Below are 18,963 nucleotides of genomic sequence, written 5' to 3' on the forward strand. Positions count from 1 at the left end.
GAGGCTGAGGCAGAACTGCCTGAACCTGGGAGGCAGAGGTTGCAGTGAGCCGAGATCGCTCCACTGCACTCCAGCCCGGGCGACAGAGCAAGACTCCGTCTCAAAAAAAAATTTTTTTTGAGTAAATAAATAAATGGCAGAACCCAGATTCTTTTTTTCTTTTCTTTTCTTTTTTCTTTGAGACAGGGTCTGACTCTGTCGCTCAGGTGCAGTGGTGCAATCTCGGCTTGCTGGAACCTCTGCCTCCTGGGTTCAAGCAATTCTCTTGCCTCAACCTGCTGAGTAGCTGGGATTACAGACATGCGCCATGATGCCCGGTTTTTAAATTTTTTTGTAGAGACAGGGTCTTGCTGTGTTGCCCAGACTGGTCTCAAAGTCCTGGGCACAAGCGATCCTCCCACCTGATCTAGGATTACAAGCATGAGCCACCACGTCCAGCCTACAGCCCAGATTATAACCCACATTATTTACTTGTGACTAGATGTTAAATAGCACTTCTTTCTGTCTCAGTTTTGACAGAGGTCCTCCATACTCAGCTGCCAACTGCTTCCCCACATTCCGCAGCAAAGGAGGTGATCATAGCAGGGTTTTATGGATCTCATCCAAGAGTGACTCTGCTACAAGGGGCAAGGCAACCTCATTAGAAAACAACAGGAGACATAGATTATGATGCAGAAGCTAAGATAACAGTCATAGGCTGTGAGTGGAAGGGGAGCTGTGGAGAGAGAAGCCCACAAAAGTCCCATGAGGAAGTCAGCCTAGAACATGACCTCAGGCAGAAGGAGCCCTTAACTCTCCTGTCCCCCATTCCCTCTCAATTCAGATGCAGCCCCTGGAATGAGACTTTGTGTAACTCAAAATGTAACTCAGACCACTTTTTTAAATTATCTGAAGGTGAACAAGAAAGCTAAGGGACCTGTCTAGATTGCTCAACTGGCCCACATAGCATGTTTAAACAGATAGGGGACAGGGGAAAATAAAGCTCTTTATCAGTTGCCCACTGATTGTTCAACAGATGACTGTTTGCTCATTTCTGATCTGTCACATACACACAGCTGAGTCCAAGCCCCAGGAGAACAGGGTTCTCTCCTGAGATCTCTCTGGTTCACTGCTGTATCCCCAGGTCTAGAGCACTGCCTGGCCCAGGTGCTCAGTACAGACCTGTTGAGTGAACAGATGTTCTTTAACACAGAAACAGTTAAAAGAGAATCAATGTTGTCGTTGTCTTAAGCCACTAAGTTTTCGGTGGTCTGTGTGTAGCAAGAGGTAGCTGATACTGGGGCCTTGCACCCAGGCCACTCTCCATCTGCAAGGCAGAGCCCCTGGCCTTTAATTCCCCTCGGGCTGCATGTGGTCTTGGGGGCACTTTCTTCAGGCTTGTTCTAAGCTGTTTTACAGGCTTGTTCTAAGCTGTTTCTTGTTCTAAGCTGCTTTGACCTCAAGCAAACACAGAGGAATGTGGCGGACACATCATAGAAGACACTTCCTGATGAAGAGGAAGGAGGGATAAACAGGAACACCGTAAAGAAAAGAAGGGATCTAATTCCAGCTTGAAGACACACATTTTTTTCATCGTTCACCAGACAGCAGGACAGGGGCAGCAGAGTGCAGACATCAGAAACAGTTAAGAGTGGCAGTGGTCCCCTGAGTAAGGAATGCACAATGACCTATTATAGAGTTTAGGAAAAATAGAACTTTTATTCATATGTATTTTGTTTTGTTTTGTTTGGGTTTGGGTTTGTTTGTTTGTTTGCTTGTTTTTTGAGACGGAGTCTCACTCTGTCACCCAGGCTGGAGTGCACTGATGTGATCTTGGCTCACTGCAACCTCCGCCTCCTGGGTTCAAGTGATTCTCCTGCCTCAGCCTCCCAAGTAGCTGGGACTATAGGTGCCTGCCACCACGCTAATTTTGTATTTTAGTGGAGACGGAGTTTCACTATGTTGGCCAGGCTGTTCTCGATCCCCTGACCTCAAATGATCCGCCTGCCTTGGCCTCCCAAAGTGCTGGGATTATAGGCATGAGCCACTGTGCCCGGCCATTCATATGTAGTTTTGTCTCCCTTTTTAAATGTTTTGTATTCTTTATAATGTGTATTAAATCAATGCATACATAAATTATAAATTAAAAGGACACACATATTCAAGTGTTTGCTCAAAAATCTTTTTACTGATAGGCATGGCTACACAATCATTGACTATTAGAGGCCAGAGGAGAATAAGGCCTGGCCTGGGAGCCCTGTGCCTACTAGAAGCACATTAGATTATCCATTCACTGACAGAACAGGTCTTTTTTGGGTCCTTCTTCTCCACCACGATATACTTGCAGTCCTCCTTCTTGAAGATTCTTTGGCAGTTGTCTTTGTCATAACCCACAGGTGTAGAAACACTGTCATTGAGACAAAACCAGGGCCTGTTAGAAGAGAAAGGACCCCGAGCACCCCCTCCCCAGTGCCAGCTCTGTTCAGGAAGTCACCCACACTCCAACTTAAGGGCACCCTTTGGCTGGCAGCCCCAGAGTGCGACCTCCAGGAACCTGGACCAGTCTGTACCATAGAGTCACACAGCTCACCCCTACATTCCATCCTGCAGGCACAGAAGGTCATCAGTAGGTGCTGACAGGCCCAGGGGCAAGTCTGGCTACTCTGGAAAGTGGCAGCTTGTTCCATGCTGGCTCCTCCCACCCTCCCTGTTGAGGAAGTGGCCAGCATATTGTTGCTAGAATGTGGAAAGGAAACAAATCCCAGCCCTGACTTGGAGGCCTGTTGGCAAAGGAGCTCTCTCAACCAACCAGAGCAATGAGTCACTCCAGGCCAGTGTCATGGAGCCCAGGGAGAAGCTGATGAAAGTCAGAGACCACCTCTAATTGAGCTGCAGTACATACAAATAATTTGAAGAGTTCTGATGAGATGAGATGATACTAATGCTAGAATATTTATGTATTATTACTATTATTACTTTAATTTTTTGAGATGAATTTCACTCTGTCACCCAGGATGGAGTGCAGTGGCACGATCTCAGCTCACTTCAGCCTCCGTCTCCCAGGTTTAAGCGATTCTCCTGCCTCAGCCTCTTGAGTAGCTGGGATTACAGGAGCACACCACTACACCCAGCTAATTTTTATATTTTTAGTAGAGATGGCGGGTGGGTGGTGGGGGTCTCACCATGTTGGCCAGGCAGGTCTCGAACTCCTGACCTCAAATGATCCACCCACCTTGTCCTCCCAAAGTGCTGGGATTATAGGCGTGAGACACCATGCCCAGCCCAATGCTAGAATATTAAGTGGAAAAATCAGCCCACAAAACTGTGATATAAAATTTGATATCCACTATGTAAAAGAAAAAACATATAGAAAAGAGACATAAAGAAATGATGATAGGGCTGGGCGCTGTGTCTCACGCCTGTAATTCCAGCACTTTGGGAGGCCGAGGCGGGCGGATCACGAGGTCAGGAGATGGAGACCATCCCGGCTAAACCGGTGAAACCCCGTCTCCACTAAAAATACAAAAAATTAGCCAGGCGTGGTTGCAGGCGCCTGTAGTCCCAGCTACTCAGGAGGCTGAGGCAGGAGAATGGCGTGAACCCAGGAGGCGGAGCTTGCAGTGAGCAGAGATCACACCACTGCACTCCATCCTGGGCGACAGAGCAAGATTCCATCTCAAAAAAAAAAAAAAAAGAAAAGAAATGATGATAGAAGCCCAGGCATGGTGGCACATGCCTGTAATCCCAGCTACTTGGGGCTGAGGTGAGACAACAGCTTGATCCCAGGAGTTTGAGACCAGCCTGGGCAACATAGTGAGACCCTGTCTTAATTTTTTTAATACAAATAAATAAATAAATAAATAAATAAATAAATAAATAAATAAAAATAGAATGTTAATAGTTATTACCTTTACACAGTTGGGATTATGAGTAGGTATTTCTTCTTTTTTCTCTTATACTTCCCAATGATTCTATAATTCATATGTTTACTTAGAAAATTGGGAAATATCATTTAAAACCTTTCATGTTTTTCATGTTTAAAGGTGATTCCTGGCTGGTAGGAATGTAAAATGGTGCAGCTGCTGTGGAAAATAGCTTGGCAGCTCCTCAATAAGTTAAACAAAAAATTACCATATGACCCAGAAAGCTACTCCTGGGTATATATCCCAAAAGAATTGAAAGCAGGGACTCAAACATTATATGCCAATGTTTGTATATTGACAAACACTGTATGCCAATGTTCAGAACAACATTACTTACTTTATCCAACAGGCAGAAGCAACTCAAGTGTTCAACAAATAAATGGATAAGCAAAATGTGGTATGACCATGCCATGGAATATTATTCTGGCAGAAACAAGAATGAAGTACTGATATATGCTACAACATGAATGAAACTTGACAACATGCTGAGTGAAATAAGCCAGACACGAAAAGACAAACACAGTGCGATTGTATTTATGTGAAATATCTAGAGTAGGCAAATTCATAGAGATAGAAAGTAGATTTGAGATTACCACAGGTTTGGGGGACAGGGAATCTGAGTTATTGTTTAATGGATATAGAGTTTCAGATTGGAGTCATTAAAAAGATTTGGAAATAGTGTTTATGGTTGCATAGTACTGTGAATGTACTTAATGCCGCTGAATTGTATGTTTTAAAATGGTTACACTGGCACATTTTATGTAGTATACATTTTACCACAATAAAAAAAAAGGTTAAAAATAAAGTGGTGTTTGTTGAAGAGATACAATTCTTTTAGTTCGTGGTAGGAAGTGAAATGGTGAATCTGTGCTGCCTGTGTGCAAGTACAAGTTGGTAAGGCAAAGGGCATACTACTGCATGCTTATTTCAATGCAAACCAGACTTAGCTCTGTAGAGGAAACAGCAGAGAGAGAGAGGGAGGGAGAAACTGTCAACATCGGGTATTCAGCTATCCAGAGTCAGTGGCTGGATGACCTTGGCCTTTTGTCTCCCACTCCCTTTTCCTCACCCAAGTCAGGGAGCCAGCCCTGGGCCCGGGCAGCGTGGAGCCCAGGACATCTCCCATGCCCTGCCTGGGAGCCTCTGCCTGGGCCCCCAGCCTCAGGCTCCACTGCCACTGAGCACCTTGAGATATGGGCAGCGTCCCATAGAGGGTGCAGTGGGTCTAAAAACTTCTTCCAGAAAAAGCTTAATCAAAGTCTGTATTTTTCCATGGAGGAGAAAAAAGTTCATGAGAAAAACAAACTTGGTAGGAAGTGAGGCAATTCCAGGGAAGAAGGTGTTGATTCATTTCCCCTGCATGGAGCAGTGTGCCAAATGGAATAGGCAACATGGCAGTAGAAACCTTGAAACCTTGAAACCTGACCAGGTGTCAGTTACTGTCCCAGGATCACAGGACACAGAATTGGCACAGAGAAGGCATTAAGTGTTTGTTGGGTTAAAGAATATATACACAGAATCTCATTTAATTATCATAGCCACATAATTATAATGTGAGGAAACAGAGGCTCAGAGACATTCAGAAACTGACTCAGGGTCACACAGCTAGTATACAAGGGAATGGAGATTCAGACTCAAGTTACTCTGACTCCAACAGTGAGGTTCTTCCCTCTTCACTGCAAGGAGCAGCCTGGCTCGTTTCCACACCAGGACCACGAGAATCCCAGCCTACAGTGGAGAATCTTAGAAGAGGGCAGGGATGCCAAATCTGGGTGACATGGACATTTTAGCCACCAGGGAGCCAAGCTCCTATGTGAGGGAGGGACCAGTCACCAGTCCTTCACCTGGCTGGGATACAATCACACTCCACCAGAGTGACATCAACACTTGATATAAAGACAATGTCAAATCTCTGGAGCCACAAAATCAAGGTTCAGCTGTAATACCCAGTGATCTGGCCAATGCGATGCCCAGGAGCCTGCTCTGAGCAGCCAGCCATCTCCCAGTCCAATATTCCTCTGTTCCATTAGGCACCTAGCATGAGGCCTGCTCGATAAATGTGGCTGGAACTCTCCAGGCACTTCAAGTTCAGGAGGACTCAGGTGTTCTGATCTAAGTCAAGTGCTTGCTTCTTTACTCACAGTGTCCTCATAAGACTCTCGAGGCACCTGTTAAAATTCAGATTCTTTGGCCCCTCCCCTACAGATTCTGATCAATCAGTTCTGGGATGGAGCCCAGGAATCTGTATTTCATCAAGCTTCCCAGGTGAGTCTGTGATCAGACAAGTTTGGGAAATGCCCCTTGACACCAATGCTCTGCCATCAGATCCATTCCTGTTCCTGCAGAACACTACAAGCCAAGGCTACATGAAGAGGTTAGATGGATTTGGGGGGTTGGGAGTTAGGTAGCTGTTATGGACATAGCTGCTGAGGAAACAGGTAAATTAGGACGGCACTGCGGGTACTCTGTGTTCTGCCTGCTCAAGTTCTAGACTTCTGGTGTCCACAGCAATCCAGCAGAAAACATCTGCATAGCCTTTGAGCTGACATGAGTTAAACTTGAGCAGTGAAGCAGCATAAGTTTTATGGTGCAAGGCACACTACATATCCTCCCTTACCCCTCACATCTGATCCCTCTGCCTATGCTCAGAGCCACTGCTGTTTCTGCAAATCTACAAGGCCCAGACTGAAGTGATGACCGGGCCAATCTCTAGAATAGTGTCAGACAATTAGATACTCTTTCCTGTCTTCAGGAGCCCATCTGGAATAAAGCTACTTATCAAGTTTCAAAAACAACAGAAAAGAAATGAGATTGAGGTGGAAAACAACCCAAGTGTTCATCAACAGATGAATGGAGATGCAAAATGTGGTCTCTCCATATTACAGAATATGATTCAGCCTTGAACAAGAAGGAAATGTTGATGCAAGCTTCAACACAGATGAACCATGAGGATATTATGCTAAGTGAAATGAGCCAGTCTCAAAAAAGCAATTACTGTATGATTCCACTTATATGAGGGACCTAGAGTAGTCAAAATCATAGAGACAGAAAGTGAAATGGTGGTTGCCAGAGGCTGGGGAGAAGGGGATGGAGAGTGACTGCTTAATGGGTATAGAGCTTCAGTTTTGCAGGATGAACAAGTTCTGGAGGTGGATGGTAGTGATGCCACAACAATGTGAATGGACCTAATGCCACTAAAGTATACATTTAAAATTGTTAACATGGTACATTTTACGTTACGTATATTTTACCGCAAATTTTTTTTTTTTTTAGACACAGTCTCGCTCTGTCGCCCAGGCTGGAGTGCAGTGGTGCAATCTCGGCTCACTGCAAGCTCTGCCTCCTGGGTTCACGCCATTCTCCTGCCTCAGCCTCCCAAGTAGCTGGGACTGCAGGCACCCGCCACCAAGCCCGGCTAATTTTTTTGGTATTTTTAGTAGAGACAGGGTTTCACGTGTTAGCTAGGAGGGTCTCGATCTCCTGAACTCGTGATCCGCCCGCTTCGGCCCCCCAAAATGCTGGGATTACAGGCGTGAGCCATTGTGACTGGCCCACAATTTTTTAAAAAGAAAGAAATAGAACTGAAAACTAACCCCCCAATACCACAACACCAAGAGGAAACCCTAACATAAACTATGGACTCAGGTGTTAATGATGTGCAAGGTAGGTTCATCAGTCATAACAAATACACCACTGTGGTGGACGATGTTGATAACGGGGAGGTCGTGCATGTGTGAGGGCAGGAGGCACATGGGAAATTTCTGTACCTCTGCTCAGTTTTGCTGTGAATCTAAAAATACTCTATATAAAGTCTATAAAAAACTAAAACAAAAACTAAACCCCTGAAGATTGGAATTTTGCAAGAGGGAGTAGCTGTTCCTCAGAGAACAGCTATGTCCCCCTCTTGGCCAGCACTGGCTTGAGACTTACAGGGTGCAACATGAAATTTCTGTTTCGTAGCAAGTGCATGTCTCACAGTTGTCAGTCTGCCACTCCGAGTTTATTGGGTGTTTGTTTCCTTCGAGATCCATGCATTCTAAAACAATACACACAACATCATCAGTGCAAGTCATGCAATGAGAACAAGGCCTATCAGGACATTGAGTCCTGCCCCTACTATCTACACCCCTCCCAGAGAGAGAGGAGCTCAATTATTTTAAAGGTATCTAAGAATGGTGCTCCTGTATTCACCCACGGCTAATTCCAGTACTGTTCAGTTCATGCTGCTGATAATGTTTTCTTACAGAAAGCTTATATCCTTCTAAGTTTTATTTCAGAACAGATATTTCAAGAAAAAATAAGGCCCTTTTATTGAATTAGATAGCCATGTGAGCCTATGGGTACTTGGGACCAAGTTTTTCCTGCTGGATTATCTCTGGATGAGTATCTCACTTCTACACTTCCGTTTGTTTTGCGTCGGTGGTTTTCAACCCGGGGTGCACATGTGAAACATCTTGGGTACTTGAAAACCACCCATGTCTCAGCTTTACCCTAGAACAATGAAATCAGTATCTCTGGGTACAGGGCCCAGGCTACTGTGTTCTTAGAAGGCTGCCCAAGTAAGGCCAGGCACAGTGGCTCACACCTGTAATCCCAACACTTTGGGAGGCTGCGGCGGGCAGATGACCTGAGGTCAGGAGTTCGAGACCAGCCTGGCCAACGTGGCAAAGCCCCGTCTTTACCAAAAATACAAAAATTAGCTAGGCATGGTGGCACACACCTGTAGTCCCAGCTACTTGGGAGGCTGAGGAGGTAGAATCACTGGAACCCGGGAGGAGGAGTTTGCAGTGAGCTGAAATGGCGCCACTGCACTCCAGCCTGGGAGACAGAGCATGACTATCTCAAAAAACAAACAAACAAACAGAAACACAAAGGCTTTCATCTGCAGACAGGTCCATCTACCAGGCTGCAATAACATAATAAACATTGAAAAGCCAAGACTTACTCCTGGTTGAATCTCCTGGAACTCCCTCATTAGGTATGAAATAACATGATGCATTGCATAAAGTCACGAAGGTGGCAAAGATCACAAGGCTGCCCAGGAGAACATTCTGTAATGTGAAGAAAGGTCAGGGTGGAGAATGAATTAATTCAAAGGATAATCCTTGACTGAGCGCTGTGTACCAGGATCTCGGCTGGGCTCTGGTGAGAGGTTATGATGTGGAGCTCATAACTGAACAAACCAGTTAATCTAGGCTGAAATTGTAGAACAAGGAAAAGTATCTAGTTGACTTTGTCATCTTTTTGAGATGAGCTAAATAAACAAACAAACCTTAACATGGTAATTTCTGGGAACTTTTGAAAGGGAAGATAGTGTTAAAAAAAATGTTTAGGAGGCCATTTGTTTGGACTGAGCTGCACTGGGCCCAACAGACCAAACCAAAATGCAGTCGCCCATGCTGAAGTTCTCTGCCACTAAGCCAAAACTAAGTTGCTTATCCAACCTTCTAAGAAATTAGAAGAGAGTGAGAGGTAATAGCCAAATGCCCAACAGGCCAGTTTTAGCTGACATGATGAGAAAGTCCCCTCTGCTTTAACTTATGAGCAAAGTCACTTCGAAAAGACCAATTTGCTTTTTGTTCTCTGTTTCTGCTTTTTCTGGCTCTTTTCTGTCTATAAAGCCAAACTTCTCTGCCAGGCGCGGTGGCTCACGCCTGTGATCCCAGCACTCTGGGAGGCCAAGGCGGGTGGATCATGAGGTCAGGAGATCGAGACCATCCTGGCTAACACGGTGAAACCCCGTCTCTACTAAAAATACAAAAAATTAGCCGGGTGTGGTGGTGGGTGCCTGTAGTCCCAGCTACTCGGGAGTCTGAGGCAGGAGAATGGCACGAACCCAGGAGGCGGAGCTTGCAGTGAGCCGAGATCCGGCCACTGCACTCCAGCCTGAGTGACAGAGCGAGACTCCGTCTCAAAAAAAAAAAAAGCCAAACTCCTCTGGTCAGCTCTGCAGAACACTCGATCTATTTTATGGAATGAAGTGTTCCCTGATTATAGACTCACAAGTAAAAGTTAATTGAGGGCCAGGCGTGGTGGCTCATGCCTGTAATCCTAGCACTTTGGGAGGCGGAGGTGGGTGGATTGCCTGAACTCAGGCAATTGAAACCACCCTGGGCAACATGATAAAACCCATTCTCTACTAAAATACCAAAAAATTAGCTGGGCATGGTGGCACACGCCTGTAATCCCAGGTACTCGGGAGGCTGAGGCGGGAGAATCACTTGAGCCTGGGAGGCGGAGGTTGCAGTGAGCCAAGATTGTGCCACTGCACTCTAGCCTGGGCAAGAGAGTGAGACTCCGTCTCAAAAAAAAAAAAAAATCAATTAAGATCTTTAAACTAAATTTGTTGTAATTTTGTCTTTTGACAATGGGAATGAAGGCATTTATTCTGTAAGATTGCTAAAATTAATTATGAAGTGACACTACTTGAAGTAGTATGTTACTCATATAAGAATAGAAAGATAGGGAGGGCACAGTGTCTCAATTCTGTAATCTCAGCAATTTGGGAAGCTGAGGCAGGCACATCGCTTGAGCTCAGGAGTTCAAGACCAGCCTAGGCAACATGGTGAAACCCCATCTCTACAAAAAGTACAAAAGTTAGGTGGGTACGGTGGTGTATCCCTGTAGTCTCTGCTACTTGGGAGGCTGAGGTGGAGAATCACTTGAGCCCAGGAAGGTTGAGGCTGCAGTGAGCCATGATAGCACCACTGCACTCCAGCCTGGGCAACAGAGTGAAACCCTGTCTTTAAAAAAAAAAGGCAAACACAGAGATCAAAATAGAAAACCCAGAAAATTCCAAAGGTAGTTGGATAGGGTAAAAAAGAAAAAAACAAAACCCAGAAAGTATAAATATATGTAGAAGTTTATTATAAAATAAACATGTTCTTTGAGATCTGTGGAGAGCGATTATTCAATAAATGCTATTAGAACAAGTGGTGAACTATTTGGGGAAGAAACAAAGTTAATTTCCTATTTGAGTCCCCATTAGTGAAATAAATTCTAAAAGGATTCAAGGTTTAAGTTTTTACAATAAGATCATAAAATAATCACAGCATATATACATAAATACTTATTCTAAGCATAAAAGAAAAATAGATTTGAGAATATAAACGTCACAAGAACATAACTGAAATTAGAAAGATGTCAAATTTTCAGAACAATATCATTACATACCAATGGGAGAAGAAAAACATCTTAAACAGAAAAAGGGCAAGAGAAATAAAGTGGCATTTCACACACAGACACACACACACACAGAAATGATGAATAAACACATGAAAAAGTTCAACTTACTGATAACAAAAGAAATGTAAATATGTAGCATGAAATAGAAACATAATGGGATGGTGAGAATAATCATTTAATTTATAATACCCAGAGGGAAATAGAGGCATCTATGGGAGGTGATATGCACAAGAATGACTTACTTTGAACAATCGTTACGGAGAACAATTTGCTACTATATATCCACATTCTTAAAACCGTTTACAACATTTGATTTCACCTTTTCATCTCCAAGATGTGATCCTAAAAATGGCACAGAGACAGAGACAGAGACAGACTCCTCCACAACGATGCTCACTGCAGTGGAAAAATGGAAAGAAACAAAATGCCCAAGAACAGAGCTGGTGGAGAACGGTGACTCAGAAAAACACCTGGTGAGCCAGCAAGGTAGAAGGTGAAGTCACATGAGCAATTGATCACCACATGTCACGACATGAAATGAAGCAGGCTATGAAATACATGATTCCCGTGATGCAGAGAGAGATGCTCAGAACACACTGAGGGTTTTGTACCAAATAACAAGTCATCTTTGGATGGGAAGATTATGACAATTTTCTTCTTTGGACTTTCCCTCTTATTTTCTAAATTTTCTACAATAAAATGTATGAGTTTTATAGCCACAAAGAAAGAAAGATTCTTTAAAAACAACACAACGCCTTGATACATTCAGCTCAAGCCAGGACTTGGAGTGGCACTTGTTCTGTTTCATTCTTCTTCTGAGTAGCCTTCAGCTCGAAATCATTGTGGAAACCTAAACTTTTTCCCCCCAAAAAGCCAGCCTTGTGGACAGCATTTTTACTCCCTTCATGCAGAAAGAGGGCTCCTGGGGTACTGGGGATCACTGGAACCTTGGGGATCTTGTTTCACTGAGTCACAAAGCAGGAGAGTCAACAGGGACAAGCAGGGCTGCATCCCAGGACAAGTGACATGTGCAAAATCCCCAAGTCTCCTGCAGCTCTAGAGCAGAGGCAGGAGATTGAACCACTGGGGGAGAGCCCAAACATGGTGACAGCAGAGAGCAAATTATTTAATTTTGAGATTATCCACTTGACAGTATCTCAGAAATAGCCTAACGCTGTCTCTCTCTCTCTCTCCCTCCCTACCTCCCTTTCTGTCTCTCTCTCTCTCTCTCTCTCTCTCTCTGAAACTCAGTCTTCCTTCCCTGTAAAAAGAGGAGTTCTCCCATTTGGGTGACCATTAGAGTTATCCAGGGAGCTCATAGGAAACACAATCTCGGAGCCAGTGCCTCAGTGTCTTTACCTAGTCTTCCAGGTGAGAACCCAGGAACAATGACCAACCCAGGGCTGCTTTAATGTGCATATAAATTCCTGGGAGTTTTTTGTTTTGTTTTGTTTTGTCTGTTTGTTTGTTTGTTTGTTTTTGGGACGGAATCTCGTTCTGTCGCCCAGAGTAGAGTGAAGTGATGCAATCTTGGCTCACTGCAACCTCCGCCTCCCGGGTTCAAGTGATTCTCCTGCCTCAGCCTCCTGAGTAGCTGGGATTACAGGAGTGCACCACCACACCTGCCTAATTTTTGTATTTGTAGTAGAGACAGTTTCATCATGTTGGCCAGGCTGGTCTCAAATACCTGACCTCAAATGATCCGCCCGCCTCGGCCTCCCAAAGTGCTGGGATTATGGGCGTGAGCCACCGCGCCCAACCAGCGAGCCTGTTAATTAACCTGCAGATTCTGCTTCAGTAGGTCTTTAGACTTACACGGAAGCTCCCAGGTGATGCCCACGCTGCTGGTCTGAGGCCCACCCCTGAGTAGAGAGGCTCTAAAGCTTTTTTCATTCCTGTCTTCTATTCTGCCACCAGCCTTCCCTTCCTTTGTGTCTTCCTTTCCTGCATTTAGTAACCCTGAGCTCCTGATGTGTGCAGGAGATTACACCACGACGCCAGAATGGGCTAGGATTTTCTAGATGGTACAGCTAGCCTTGAGGTGAAGCAGGCTGGCAGTATCCTTAGAAGTTGTGTCTCTTGGCTGGGCGCGGTGGCTCACGCCTGTAATCCCAGCACTTTGGGAGGCCGAGGCGGGTGGATCATGAGGTCAGGAGATCGAGACCATCCTGGCTAACATGGTGAAACCCCGTCTCTACTAAAAATACAAAAAATTAGCTGGGCGTGGTAGCAGGCGCCTGTAGTCCCAGCTACTCAGGAGGCTGAGGCAGGAGAATGGCGTGAACCCGGGAGGCGGAGCTTGCAGTGAGCCGAGATTGCGCCACTGCACTCCAGCCTGGGCGACAGAGAGAGACTCAGTCTCAGAAAAAAAAAAAAAAAAAAGTTGTGTCTCTTTAGGTAAATTACTGCTCCTGGAAGAGTTATCCCATGATCAAGAGTTGGGGGTCTGGCCAGGCATAATGTCTCACACCTGTAATCCCAGCACTTTGGGAAGCCAAGGTGGGAGGATCACTTGGGCCCAAGAGTTAGAGACCAGCCTGGGCAACATAGCAAAAACTCATCTCTACTAAAAATAACAATAATAAAATAAATAAATAAATTTAAATTAATAAATAAAGAGTTGGGGGTCCTCAGGATCTTAGGCAGGCAGTGGTATTGCCAGCTCCGCAGCTTGCTAAGTTCACTGTGAGGCTGCATAGAGTATAGGCTGGAGGAGCCTGTCGAGTGGAGATGGGGAGGACCTCCCACCCCACTGTTGTTTTACCATCCCCAGTTCTGCCTCCGGACAGTTTCTGAGAGCAAGTTTGTCTTGCCGAATGGCCCAGAGGAGGCCCGGGGTCCCCTCCTGAGGACCCTCTTCCACCTCCCTTGGCTCCTCCCACTTGGCTGGCTGTTTCTTGCATCATCTCCCTTGCAGCCCCGAGAGCAGCCCAGTTCATTCCCCAGCGTTAGCAAAGAATGTTTTAAGAAAGATCAAGTTTAAGACACAAGAAAAGCCTGCATGGGTTTTTATAAATTTTGAAGCAAAATTCTTTCTTGGTCAGGCACAGTGGTTCACACCAGTAATCCCACCACTTTGGGAGGCTGAGGTGGGCAGATTGCATGAGCCCAGGAGTTCAAGACCAGCCTGGGCAGCACAGCAAAATCCTATCTCTAAAACAAATACAAAAATTAGTCGGGCATGGTGGCGCTCGCCTGTGGTCCCAGCTACTTGGGAAGCTGAGATGGGAGGATCACCTGAGCCCAGGAAGGTCCAGGCTGCAGTGGATCATGACTGCACCACTGCACTCCAGCCTGGGCAACAGAGTGAGATCCTGTCTCAAAAACAAACAAATAAACCAACAAACACAACCCCAAACCCAAGATTTTTCCTTAACACATGATACAGTGAAAAGGGCCTAGGGAAATGGTTCCCAAACTTGAGTGAGTATTAAAATCACCTGGGCAGCTTTTAAAATTGATGCTCTGTTCTCACTGCAGCCCAATTAAATCAGAGTGTCGGGGTGGAAGATGGGTGTCAGTGTTCTTCAAAATTCCCCCGGAGTTTCCACTGTACAGCCAAGTTTGGGAGCTCCTGGCAGGGAGAGAGGGATGCCTGGGTTCCTATCTCAGCTCATTCACAGGCTTGCGGTGAGACCCCAGTGGCAGCTTCTTCCCCTCCCCAGGCTCAGTTCCCTCATCTCAAAAACGATGCAGTCATGTAGCTCTGAAATTATTTTTAATTTCAAATTACTCACATAGGACCCAAGAATTAGAGACACTTATGAAATCTAATTGAACCCCAGAATTACTGGAAGGAAAAACAACTTAGATCTTAGAGAACAGAACTAGTGCTAAACTCATTACAATTTTCACAAGCTCTCAGACTCTCATACTCTGCACATTGAATTGCAGGTAATAACATAAGGTTCCTAACTAGGTCACATTTACCATTCAATGCTATGTGGTAGAAGCACACGCATATTAAAATAGGAATACATATTCTCTTTTGCTTTTCTAGCCTTTATATATAAAACCAGTTACCTACCATTGTGACAAGCAGGACTCCTTACAGACAGGTACATCCAGGAAAAGCTGCATCAAACTTTTATACTGGAGAGGGCAACCACGCATTCGACATCATTGGGAATGATAACAAGGTGAGAACACATTGAGTGTTTACAGAGGGTTGACTATCTAAAGTATGGTTTCAGATGATTTATGAGTTATTAATCAATCAGATCTCCACCCAAGTTATGTGTTTACCTTGTCCCCACCCCGATCTGCATTTGCTGCTGACCTAAAAGAGCAGAGGAGGAGAGAACTTCTCTTTGCTGAGCCTTCGCCCTATGCTGGTGGATTGCTAGCACGTGATGTGTCCTTATTCGATTTTATACACAAAGAAACAGAGCCTCAGGGATGCCAGTCACAACAGCCAGGTGGTAAAGGTGGGTTTCCTGAAGGCATAAGAATAGCCCACAGGTCAGCCCACCAGGCCCACCGGGCCTGGGTCTGTGGCCCAGATGACCCTGCCCTTAGGGTCTGACATGAGAACAGAAATGGGTCAAGCCATCCTGCAGGGCACAGGAGAGCAAGAACTACATACAGCTCGGGGTTCCCTGACAAGCTGAATTGCTGGACCTTTCTAGAGCCCTTCTTGAATCTGTAGTCTACTCCCTGCTGCATCAAGCAAGCCTTGTTTCTCTTTGTTCCACAGTGGTCTCCTCCCAAACAACCGCACCTGCCCTCATCATGGCTAGGATGGCCTTTGGGGAATGGCAACAAGCAGAACCTCCTAGGGTGCTGGAGGGACTTACTACTTTATCTGTTTGCTCTGGCCACCACAACAAAACACTGCAACTGGGTGGCTTTGACTAAAGAAATTTATTTGCTCACAGTTCTGGAGACTAGAAATGTGAGGTCAAGCCATTGGGGAAGGCTTGTTTTCCTCTGAGCCCTCTGTCCTTGGTTTGCAGATGGCCATGCTCTTGCTGCCTCTTACATGGCATGCATCCCTGGCATCTCTCTCTGTGTCCAAATTTCCTCTTCTGATAAGGACACTAGCTATATTGGATTAGGGTCCACTCTAACTATCTCATTTTACCTAAGCCACCTCTTTAAAGGCCGTGTCTCCATTACAGTCACATTCTGGGATATTGGGGGTTAGGGCTTAAACCAATGAATTTTTAGGGGATGCAATTGAGCTCATAAGACAATTTTATCCCAGAAAGTCCCCTCACTCCTCGCCACAGCTTGCTACAGTTCCTAAAATTTAACCCTGAGATCCCTCTGCCCACAGATGAGAGTTCATGCTCCTAACCAGGGGATCCTTGAAGCTCATCTGAGCTGGCCACAGTGGCCCTTTCCAGCACCATCCTCTACCCTCCCTAAAATCAGCCTCACCACCCCTAACACAGCTTGAGGTCACTCTCCTGCTCCTTAGAAGAGCTGTAGTGCTGTCTGGCTGCCTTCTCACTCACCAACGGTGCCACACACTTCTGCCTTTACCTGCATAAGTTAAGTGTTCATCGACTCTAAGTTCCAGGAAATCGGGGCACATTCATCATGCACTGTAGCCCCTTGGATTCTTTTAAAACTCCAGTTTGAAGAACTTCCCACAGTGTGAAGTGGGAAGTTCTGCCTTACATTGAGAGGAACTAGGATTTGCTGCCCTCACCTGCTTACCTCCAGGGTACAGGCACAAACCTCGGCTCCACAAACACTCTCCTCTCAAAAAGTCCTCTTCAGAGAGGGTCCAAGGACACTGGCATCATGCAGAATCTCTCTAGGAATGATGGTGTGGAGGGTTCTGGCTCTTAGGGCAAGGGTTTCTGGAGTCCAGTGTGCAGTGTCAGTGCATGGGGGCTGTGACTGTGACTGGTAGCAAGGTGGTCTTGCTGGAGCCAAGCAGCACTGTGGTTTCAGTGCTCTACCTGACCTTGTGCCAAGAAAGCCTGTGTCTCTGGCCTTTAGTAGAGGCTTGAATTCTCTAACAAATCTCTTTCCACCTCAAATGACCTAGAGCAAATTCTATTGTTTGCAGTTAAGAACTTTGTGACCCAGACAGCGACTGTGACCTATTCCTTTCAGTGTGCCTTCCAGTGACCAGCAGGGTGCCTGGCGCAAAGCAGCTGCCCAGAACAGGATTTCACCTGGGTTATCTCAGGTATTCCCAAGTAAAAAGTATCCTGGCAAGACCAACCCATGTCACTGCTGAAATGAGCTCATCTACTGCTCCCCAGGGGTTGAGAAAGGGATGCTCAGAGCAGGTGTGGCCAGCTGCCCACAGGGAGGAAGGCAAATGAAATGAGCAGTGCTCTCCGGGTGTGTGACAGCCAGCTCTGCCCAAACCTGCCTGATCAGTTTTCAGTGTTGATCCTACCTCAACTGTCATCCTTATAGATGGAACCAACTTAATTTCTTTTAATTATTTATTTTTCTTTTTATTTATTTCAATTTTTTTTTAAAGACATAGTCTTGCTCTGCTGCTCAGGCTGGAGTGCAGTGGCACCATTATAGCTCACTGTTACCTCCAATTCCTTGATCCTCCCACCTAAGCCTCCCAAGTAGGTGGGACTACAGGAGCGTGCCACCACACCCAGCTAATTTTTAGATTTTTTTTGTAGAGAGACAGGGTCTTGCTATGCTGCCGAGCCTGGTCTTGAACTCCTGGGCTCAAGTGATGCTCCTGCCTCCACCTCCCAAAGTGTTGGGATTACAGGCATAAGCCACCATGCCCAGGCTGATTATTATTTTAATGGCTACATTTTATTCCATGGAATGATATGGACCATCATTTATTTGGTCAGGTACCTCTTGTTGAACACTCAGGTTGTTTCTGACTTTTTTTTCTATAATTAGAAACACTGGGCTGGGCATGGTGGCTCACGCCTGTAATCCCAGCACTTTGGGAGGCTGAGACGGGCGGATCACGAGGTCAGGAGATCGAGACCATCCTGGCTAACATGGTGAAACCCCGTCTCTACTAAAAATACAAAAAAATTAGCCGAGCGTCATGGCGGGCGCCTGTAGTTCCAGCTACTCGGGAGGCTGACGCAGGAGAATGGCGTGAACCCGGAAGGCGGAGCTTGCAGTGAGCGGAGATCGCGCCACTGCACTCCAGCCTGGGCGAGAGAGCGAGACTCTGTCTCAAAAAAAAAAAAAAAGAAACGCTGTTGAAATCCAGGTCCTTCAGATAAAAATTTCCCACACTTATACTAATTTCTTTAAGATAAATTCATAGAGGCCGGGTGAGGTGGCTCACACCTGTAATCCCAGCACTTTGGAAGGACGAGGTGGGTGGATCACGTGAGGTCGCGAGTTCGAGACCAGCCTGACCAACATGGAGAAACCCCGTCTCTACTAAAAATACAAAATTAGCCGGGCGTGGTGGAGCATGTCTGTAATCCCAGCTACTCCGGAGGGTGAGGCAGGAGAATCACTTGAAACTGGGAGATTAAGGTTGCTGTGAGCTGAGACCACGCCATTGCACTCCAGCCTGGGCAACAAGAGCAAAACTTCATCTCAAAAAAAAAAAAAAATCACAAAGGTAGAATTTCTGGGTAAAAGAAAATTATAATTCTCTTAGATTATCACCTGTTACTATGATATGTGGGAAATGTTTTGTCTTAATTTATTTTTCTTTGCTAATTGGCAATTTTTTTGAGACGGAGTCTCGCTCTGTCTCCCAGGCTGCAGTGCAATGGTGCAATTTCAGCTCAGTGCAAGCTCCACCTTCCAGGTTCACGCCATTCTCCTGCCTCAGCTTCCCGAGTAGCTGGAACTACAGGCACCCTCCATCACACCCAGCTAATTTTTTGTATTTTTAATAGAGACGGGGTTTCACCATGTTAGTCAGGATGGTCTTGATCTCCTGACCTCGTGATCTGCCCCCCTC

The 18,963-nt window shown here is 45.7% G+C and overlaps 1 protein-coding gene across 1 annotated transcript; it reads right to left on the bottom strand.

Moving 5' to 3' along the window:
* Positions 1–2,139: 2,139 nt before the first annotated feature.
* On the bottom strand, positions 2,140–15,182 carry MSMB (microseminoprotein beta). Its single transcript, XM_009458409.3, has 4 exons — positions 15,115–15,182; positions 8,848–8,953; positions 7,833–7,938; positions 2,140–2,386 (listed from the first exon to the last, which is right to left on the bottom strand). The coding sequence occupies exons 1-4, from the start codon at positions 15,115–15,117 to the stop codon at positions 2,257–2,259; spliced, it is 345 nt and encodes a 114-aa protein (XP_009456684.1). The 5' UTR covers positions 15,118–15,182; the 3' UTR covers positions 2,140–2,256.
* Between the last annotated feature and the right edge of the window lie 3,781 nt (positions 15,183–18,963).

This window comes from Pan troglodytes, chromosome 8, assembly GCF_028858775.2.
Source record: "Pan troglodytes isolate AG18354 chromosome 8, NHGRI_mPanTro3-v2.0_pri, whole genome shotgun sequence".
Lineage (NCBI taxonomy): Eukaryota > Metazoa > Chordata > Mammalia > Primates > Hominidae > Pan > Pan troglodytes.